The sequence below is a fragment of the Nematolebias whitei genome, chromosome 23 (assembly GCF_014905685.2).
Source record: "Nematolebias whitei isolate Nwh7 chromosome 23, NemWhi1, whole genome shotgun sequence".
Taxonomy (NCBI): domain Eukaryota; kingdom Metazoa; phylum Chordata; class Actinopteri; order Cyprinodontiformes; family Rivulidae; genus Nematolebias; species Nematolebias whitei.
This window is the reverse complement of record NC_056520.1, coordinates 7,573,912-7,583,002: the sequence shown is the minus strand read 5'-3', so window position 1 is coordinate 7,583,002 and position 9,091 is coordinate 7,573,912. Positions and strand designations below refer to the sequence as shown.

At 44.8% G+C, this 9,091-nt stretch overlaps 1 protein-coding gene across 1 annotated transcript in view; it reads right to left on the bottom strand.

Moving 5' to 3' along the window:
* Positions 1-7,853, bottom strand: part of LOC119428730 (sodium- and chloride-dependent GABA transporter 2-like) — a 17,468-nt gene extending 9,615 nt beyond the window's left edge. The window contains exons 1-5 of the mRNA XM_037696402.1: positions 7,643-7,853; positions 7,440-7,574; positions 4,404-4,544; positions 4,216-4,306; positions 4,015-4,147 (exon numbers count right to left, since the gene is read on the bottom strand). Of these exons, the coding sequence (XP_037552330.1) occupies positions 4,015-4,147; positions 4,216-4,306; positions 4,404-4,544; positions 7,440-7,574; positions 7,643-7,853 (711 nt within the window). The remainder of the gene's footprint in view (positions 1-4,014; positions 4,148-4,215; positions 4,307-4,403; positions 4,545-7,439; positions 7,575-7,642) is intronic.
* Positions 7,854-9,091: the final 1,238 nt, after the last annotated feature.

Below are 9,091 nucleotides of genomic sequence, written 5' to 3'. Positions count from 1 at the left end.
GAGAAGTGGAGCACTACATCAGTAGCTTTTCATGTCTGTATTGCACGCCGCTAGCTTAGCGCTACGTCAGTGCCATCAGATGTCGACGGGGTGGGGGATATGTGAGAGAGAAGCGGAGCGCTACATCTGTAGCTTTTTAGCTAAGCGCATCTGTATTGTGCACTGCTAGCTTAAAACTACGTCGGTGTCGGCAGTTGTCAACGGGGTGGGGGGTGTTGAGGGGTAGGCAGGGCGCTCATTCTGTTGACAGAGCGGGGCGCCCTCCTTGTATAACAGCAGGGGAAACATTGCAGATGTTCTCTAGCTGAGGGAAAACCAAACCAGGAAATCCTGGGAAGTCTAAAAACTTGCAATGGAACGTTAGTCCCAAGAGAACAACTTCCTTAAAATTACCGGAGAGTTCTTTTAACTGTGCAACCACTCAGGCTTGTAGTTATTTTAAAACTTTGTCACGAAAAGCTCTTCACTTCTACAAGACGTGGCTTTAGTTTTACATTATTGTCAGCAGTCGGAAGAAACTCGTCGGGTTCATCGCTGCGACTAAAAAACTGCACCATGAACATGTTTTTAGTGTTGCTCTTATTCTTTACGGTTCATGAGCTGCAACAATAACATAAAATTAAATAAATAATTGATTTTTTTAACCAACAAATAAATAAATAAAACGCGTAACTATGTTGAACATAATTTCTTACCGGTTTGTTTAAGTTTCTAATATAAGCTGTTGTTTTAAAGCCAGTATCTCGCTGGGCTTTGACCAGTTAATAATTAACACAGAGGACACGATATCGTTAAAGTGGACAAAGAAATAAAAAACAGTTCGGCAAACTTTGCACATCGTTTAGTTACATAGAAAAATGGCCAGTATTTAGAAACCAGAGTACTGCATATGGAACATTATACAGCAATCTATAGCAATGGACAAGTAAACATATTGTATAACCTTTGACCTTGATTTGTGACCTTGAAACTAGTGTCATGAAAAGATTATGCAACGCGCTGTCTAGTGGTGCTAAGAATGTGTCAAGTTTCATTAAATTGTCTTGAGTGGGACGGAGGTTATGCTTGAGAAAAGTATTTGTTTTAACTTTGACCTTGATTTGTGACTTTGACCTTGGAACTGGAATGATGAAAAGTTAACAAGTAACAGTCTGTTGAAGAGGTTTGGCTAAATTATTTTGAGTCGATCTGATGTTTTGGTCAAAAAACAAAGTCCTTGTTTTAATGTTGACCTTGATTTGTGACCTTGATCTTGGAACTGGGGTGAAGTATACATGACACTTGGTCTGGTGATGACGCCTCTGTGTACGAGGTTTTGTTAAATTATTTTGAGTGGATCAGAGGTTTTGGTTGAAAAACAAAGTCCTTGTTTTATCTTTGACCTTGATTTGTGACCATGACATTGGAGCTGGAATGATGAAAAGTTTACAAGACACTGTCAGTTGATGACACCTCTGTGTATGAGGCTTGGCTAAATTATTTTGAATGGATCAGAGGTTTTGGTCGAAAAACAAAGTCGTTGTTTTAATGTTGACCTTTATTTGTGGCCTTGACCTTGGAGCTGGGGTGATGAAAAGTGTACGTGACACTGTCTAGTGACGACACCTCTGTGTATGAGGTTTCATTAAATTATCTAGAGTGGATTAGAGGTTATGGGTGGGGACAATAGAAAGTTTAGACCATACCGTAATAAGCACCGCCTTTGACAAGTGTTTAAAATAAATGGCTGCTCAAAACACAGAACTACTTTCAGTGTTTCCCCTACCGTTATCCAAGGAGGGCGCCCCACCCCGTCAAGAGAACCGAGCGCCCCGCCTACCAAGAGTGTCCTTCACCCAAAAACACCCCCTCCCTATTAACACCTGATGGCACTGATGTAGCGCTAAGCTAGTTGGGCACAATAGAGACACTAGCTATAAAGCTACAGACGCAGCCCCACGTCAACAAAAATCTGCCAAGACATGAGCGCTCTGCCAGGCAATTGATATATGGGGGCGGAGATGGTGTAGAGGCAGGGCAGCCGGCTAGGGACCCGAAAGTCGAAGGTTCGATCCTCGGTCACTGCATATCTTGTGGTGTCTCTGGGCAGCACACTTTATCCACAAAAATGCCCTCCGGGCGCTTTCAATAGCTGCCCACTGCACCACCTGGTGGTGGATGGGTTAAATGCAGAGACTAATTTCGCCATTGTGTGGAAACATACTGTGATGACATTATTATTATTATTATATAGGAAACACTGACTTTCTTGCAATTTTGAGTGACCTTGACTTTGGTTCAACAAAAAACGACGTTCGTTTTGTAAAACTTTCGTACGTCTGACGGTACATAAACAGCAACGCTTTGAGCTTTAGGACTGAACTCCTGGAAGATGGACAAAACGTGAAATCGACAGAATGTCAAGACTTCTACTTTGGTAACGATCCATGCCGCGTTTAAGGAAACACTTAAGCACATGAACAGGAAGTAGAGCGAGACGGTAATGTCGCCATCAGTGAGCAACCTGTTGAACTTCCTGAGCGATGATTCCAATGACGCCAACGGCTCGAACGGAGGCAATACACGTTTCCCCGTCGTGAAACGAAAAGAGGACGAGAGACAACCGTATTGCTGATGACCCGACTGATTTAAAACCCTTAAAATAGAAAAAGGTCGGCACCCTCCCACCCCGCTCCACCACCTTTCCCCTCCACTCTGGCTTTCGTTTGCTTTACGCGTCGACTCTGCTGGACAGAGTTCACGTCTAACAGAGATGATGTAACGATTTTGTAACAGTGCGTTTTCAGCACAAACTAAAACTCCGGTCTGATGTTTGAACCGACACCAAAACTAAAATGTTGATGGTGAGGACGTTTGAGGTCGTTTTAGCCTCCATCCATCTTTGGTTGTAAAAGAAGTGAATATTCCACTTTTCAAGGTTCGACAATAGTTCGACAGGAGGTTTTGGAGGCTACAACACTTAATGCATCGGCTTCCTAAAGCAGAAAAAATGAGTACCGCATACAGCACATCAAACGTCCGTCGACAAACTATTATACAGCGGAGCTATGGCAACGGTCCGGACAAGCAAAGACCTTGTAAAACCTTGGACCTTGATTTATGACCTTAGAGTTGGCAAGATGAAAAGATTACATGTATCAGTGGTAAAAATGTGCTTCAGTTTTAGTTAAATTATCTTGAATGGATCAGAAGTTCATGCCCCGACAATCGAAGACTTTGATTTAGCTTTGACCTTGATTTGTGACCTTAGAGCTGGCGAATGAAAATATGTTGCATGTAGCGATGGTAATAATGTGTATCAGGTTTGGTTAAATTATCTTGAACAGATCAGAAGTTGATGCCCCAACAACCAAATATGTTGATTTGGCTTTAACCTTGATTTGTGACCTTAGTGCTGGGGAGATGAAATGCGTTTGTTGCACGTAGCGGTGATAAACGTGTATCAGGTTTTGTTAAAATTATCTTGAATGGATCAGAAGTTATAGCCTGAACAACTAAAGACTTTGGTTTAGATTTGACCTTGATTTGTGACCTTGGAGCTGGCAAGCTTAAATATATATGTTACATGTACTGGTGGTAAAAACACATATCTGGTTTTGTTCAATTAACTTGAACAGATCAGAAGTTAATCTCCTGACAACCAAAGACTTTTGTTTAGCTTTGACCTTGATATGTGACCTTGGAGCTGGCGAGATTCAAATAAATGTTACATGTTGTAGTGGTAAAAATGTGTATCAGGTTTTGTTAAATTATCTTGAACGGATCAGAAGTTAATGCCCTGACAACCAAAGACTTTGTTTTAACTTTGACCTTGATTTGTGACCTTAGAGATGGCGAGATGAAATGTTTGTTACATGTAGCGGTGGTAAAAACGTCTCAGTTTTAGTTATATTATCTTCAATGGCTCAGAAGTTAATCTCCTGACAATCAAAAACTTTGGTTTAGTTTTGACCTTGATTTGTGACCTTGACTTTGGACCCGCTTCTCACAAACTGCTGGTTTAGTTGCTCTCACCTTTCCAGTGGACTTCACTCCCTTCCAGACACAGAAGTAGCAGATGAGCCAGACGGCGGCCAAACACAGAGCCAGCTTCCAGCTGACCGGACCCAGCTCGTCCAAAGAGTCCGACAGCTTCAGCACCTCCCGCCTGAAACGCAGAGGCAGGTGTCATTTCTGACGACACCCTGAACGACCCGGTAAAGCTTCCCCACTCACTCCCAAAACTCCATGACAGGAGAGGTGGCGTTCTCGGGCAGACTGCTCACGTTGGACGTCTGGTTGCGGTGGCTGAACAGAACGCACGCATCTGGAGAAGGAAAGCAGACATACGAGACTTCAGCCGCGTGGTTCGGTTCTCCAGAGGAGCTCAAACCGTCGCACCGGCAGCTGCCGCTCGTACTGACTCGTGTTCCACGTGTTGTTGCAGTGCGACCACGGCAGCTCCGTCTGGAAGCTGTAGCTCAGGTAGAAGAGCGCCCACGCCAGGATGACTATATAATACACGCAGCCATGGAGGATCATCACCTGGCTGGCGTAGCCGAGGCCTGCAGGGACGAGGAAAAAGAAAAAGTTAAAGACGGACGGCAAATAAAAGTGCGTTGAGACACCGAAGCACAAATAATCCTCAAAGCCTCCATGTAGACACGTTTTAGTACCAACGTCCTTCAGTTCCAGATGGAAGCATCTCGACTTGCCGCATAATTTGTGTTCCCTGGGAGGGTGACGATGATGATGGTCTGATCCTGATGAGACTGACTGATCAGCCCTTTAATCTGACTAAATGACCAATCCAGCCTGAACCGAAGCACGTCTCGGATTGTAAGTTTGTAACGGCGCATCTGACAGCGTAAACATCGATTCAACAGTTCGGCTCATTCTGCGACGATTAGTGTAGATACCTCCTTGAAAAACCTCAGTTTGGAGAAATGCAGCTCGACAATTAACGGATGTTCAGTTCTTACGCGCATGCGCCTGTGAGACCGGGTCAGAGGTTGATCAGGTACGAAAGGTCTACCTTCCATGAAACGTATCTTCACCAGCATACCCCTCAAGGAAATCAGCATCAGAAAATATATTCCAAGAAGAAAGAACTTCCAGATGATGACTACTGCAGCAACAGTAATTAGAGAGACAGGTAGGAAGGTACTCGGTGTGTCATCTGGACAGAGAATGGATAAGGAAACCTGGTGGTGGAATAGTGAAGTGCAGGACGCCGTTCACAGAAAGAGATTAGCCAAGAAGAAATATGACCGTGAGAGGAGACAGGAATATAAGGAGATGTGAGGAAGAGGAAAGTGGGAGGTACCAAAGGCAAAGCAGTAGATGAGTTGTACGGGAGGCTGGACACTAAAGAGAAGGACTTGTACCGATTGGCGAGACAGAGGGATCAGGCTGGAAAGGATGTGCAGCAGGTTAGGCTTGTTAAAGATTCATTCATTCATTCTTTCAAATTTTACTTATGCAGGTTAGTCTCATTGAGCCTCGAAGACTAATTTACAAGAGAGACCTGTTTATAACAAAGAATGAAGACAACTGTAGACAATCATAGAAGAACGTATACAAACTGAAAAATAAATAGAAGAAAATTATATTAAGAAACTAAACAAAAACAGCTAGATTGTAAAGCGATATAAAATACTAAAAACAGGAGTATGTCTGTGTTTTTGCCATGTTTGAAGCCATTTAGAGAGGTCAAGGTTGAGAGCTTCAGATCTTTTTGCAAGATATTCCAGGAAACAGGAGCAGAGTAGGAAAAGGTCCTTTTGTCTAGTTCAGTTCTCACTGAGGGAACACTGCAGGTAATAATGTCCTGAGAGCGCACGCTGTAGCTGCACTCACGCAGAGACATCTAGGAGGAGATGTATGAAGGCAGCAGACCAAGAAGTGATTTAAAGATGAAAATGTACCAGTGGGAGAGTCTGCGTGAAGTTAATGGTGTCCAGTTAACCAGTGAATACTGGGTGCAGTGGTGAGTACGGTAATCACAGCCAGTTATGAATCTTAGTGCACCGTGATAGACAGCATCCAACATCTGCAGGGTGCTTGTAGGAGCGTTCATGTAAATGATGTCACTATAGTCAATGGAGGGAAGGAAAGTCACAGTTACAAGGCGTTTTCTAGCATTCAGAGTTAAACAGGATCTGTTTCTGAAAAAGAAACCCAGTTTAACTTTCAGTTTCTTTACTGGGTTTTCCACATGGAGCTTAAAAGAGAGATGCGAGTCGACCAAGATACCCAAATATTTGTAAGAATCGAAAAACTCAATCGGGGCACCATTTGAGGATAAAATCAGAGGAAGAACTGCTGGGACAGACTTGATGTTTGAAAAAAGCATCCCTTTGGTTTTGTCGGCGTTTGAGACAATTTTGAGACGGAACAAATCTGACTGGATGATGTCGAAGGTGGATTGCAAAAGCTGGAAAACCTTAGCAACTGTTTTAGCTCGACAATAAACAACTGTCATCAGCATAGAAATGTAAGGATGCGTCAAGGATGCTCTGACCTACATTACCCATGTAGACTGTAAAGAGAGTGGGTCCTAAGACTGAGCCTTGTGGTACACCATTGTTGACTGTTAGATAACTGGAGGAAGTACCATTATGTTGAACACACTGACTCTGATCTGAGAGATAGTTAGAGAACCAACCAACAGTGTAATCTGAGAAACCAGTTTCTGAGAGCTTATGACACAAGATGTCTCGGTCCACAGTGTCAAAAGCTTTAGACAGGTCTAAGAAAAGTGCAGCACAATAATCCTCAACATCCAGAGCTTCAACAACGTCATTAAAGATATAGATAGGATTTGTAATGTTCTAACAAGTGAGGAGAGTGAGAAGATGGAACGAGTACTATGAGGAGCTAATGAATGAAGCGAATGAAGAGTAAAGGTCATAGAAACTGTGGAACAGGAAGTGGGGGGGGGGGGGGGGGAAGGTCTATAAACTACATAGGAGCTTTAATAGTGTTGTTTTTTTTAGTAAAATTTATGGTGAAAATACACCATTAGCTGTCATTTCTACATCAAATTTGATTTCTAGAGAGAATCTGTGAACCCGTATTTGGTGTTTCAAGTTGCAACGCCAACCCTGGAAACCATGACACGCACACAGCCCATATTTTCTACACAAACTGAGCTTGAACCGTCAACCCAGTTCCTCTAGAACTAGACAGCAACATCAAACGATAAGAGATAATGGCACTAAAACAACCATACTAGACTGGAAAAGTCGCCCAAACTTCTGGTAAACAGAACACAAGAAGGTAAAACTGTTGCATAATCAAAGAAAAAACATTCAAACTTTTAAACTTTATACAAAAACATTAGTTTGGGCCATGGTGAAACGGCGTAAAATGTCTAACTGTCCCACAACAGACAAAACATGGACTCAGCAACAGTAACACCAACCAAAGATGGCCGACTCTAGACCAAACAAGATTACCTCCAAATAACGGACAAACAGTCCTCCAGGCGCTGACCCCTCCCAGGCTGGTGAACTGTCCCAGAGAGGTCTCCAGGAGGAACAGGGGGATGCCACACAGAACCAGGAACAACAAGTACGGCACAAAAAACACACCTGCAAACAGAAAAAAGGTCAAGAATCCAGGAGCTGCCGCCCGAGGCAGGGAAACGTTTCCTCCTCACCTCCTCCGTTTTTGTAGCAGAGGTATGGAAACCTCCAGACGTTCCCCAACCCGATGATCTGCCCAGCCACGGCCAGGAGGAACTCCGCCTTGCTGGCCCACTGGCCTCTGGCCTGCAGGCCGTCTCCGGGGACTTCTCCCCCGTTGGGGGGGCCTTCTCGCTGGAGCTTCAGCAGCTGGTCGGCCTGGTGTCGCGGCTGCGGGTCGGCCATCACGGGTTCAGGCAGAGACACACACACCCCCCTGAGGAGAAGAAAGACGTTAATAAATAAGGCAGCGTGGAAGAATAATGAGCAAAAAGTCTAAAGAGCGCACATTTTATCCACCGAGACCGAGGGGAAGCACCGTCTGACTGAGCCTGGCTGATTTTTGCTTATCTGAGAGGTGCTTCTCAAGGACGACCTGCGAGGGAGTGTCCTTTATCTGCCGGCTGCAGGACACGCAGTGGGCGACTGCGTTCGCTTCAGCTCATCGGCTTCAAACAAACTGACCAACACAGGAACGGTTCTTAACATAACGAACCTCAAAGAAACAGGAACTTTTAGCAACAAGTTTATACCGTCACGTCTGACAACTCTGCGTCTGTAAGAGTAAACGACTGAGACGAGGAGGAAACAAAAAGTTTTCATTTCAGCACATCCACGTGACGTCACGTGTGTCGCAGCATGGCAGCACTGATGGGAGCTCCGCTTCGACTCGCTTTGTTTTTGTCGCAGCTTCTTTGCACACTGTACACCCGCGCTACAGGTACGACCGCGATGCACTCTTGGAGTTTTGTGTGTCGCTGCCTTGCCATCCTGCCATTGTGGTTCAGTTCCCAGCCCTCTTCCAGCCTCAGGCTCCGGACTGTCACGGAGGCCGTCTCCATGATCCTCCACCTGCCTGAACGGACTGAACTCTACGGAAAAGTTCGGTTCCACAGGGAAACCTCGAATGTTCTGTGTCTGCCGGACCCGGTTCTGGAGGGCAGTTGTTGTCCATTGCCAAGGTCGTTATTATCATTACGCTGCTAACGGGACTGCACTACTAACAGAACCACGCTGATACCAGAACCACGCTGCTAACAGCACCACGTTGCTAACAGCACCATGCTGCTAACAGAACCGTGCTGCTAACAGAACCGTGCTGCTAACAGAACCGTGCTGCTAACAGAACCGTGCTGCTAACAGAACCGTGCTGCTAACAGAACCGTGCTGCTAACAGCATCATGCTGCTAATAGAACCACACTGCTAACAGAACGACACTGCTAACAGAACCACGCTGCTAACAGAACCACACTGCTAACAGCATCATGCTGCTAACAGAACCATGCTGCTAACAGAACAACACTGCTAACAGAACGACACTGCTAACAGAACCATGCTGCTAACAGAACGACACTGCTAACAGCATCATGCTGCTAACAGAACCATGCTGCTAACAGAATCATGCTGCTAACAGAACGACACT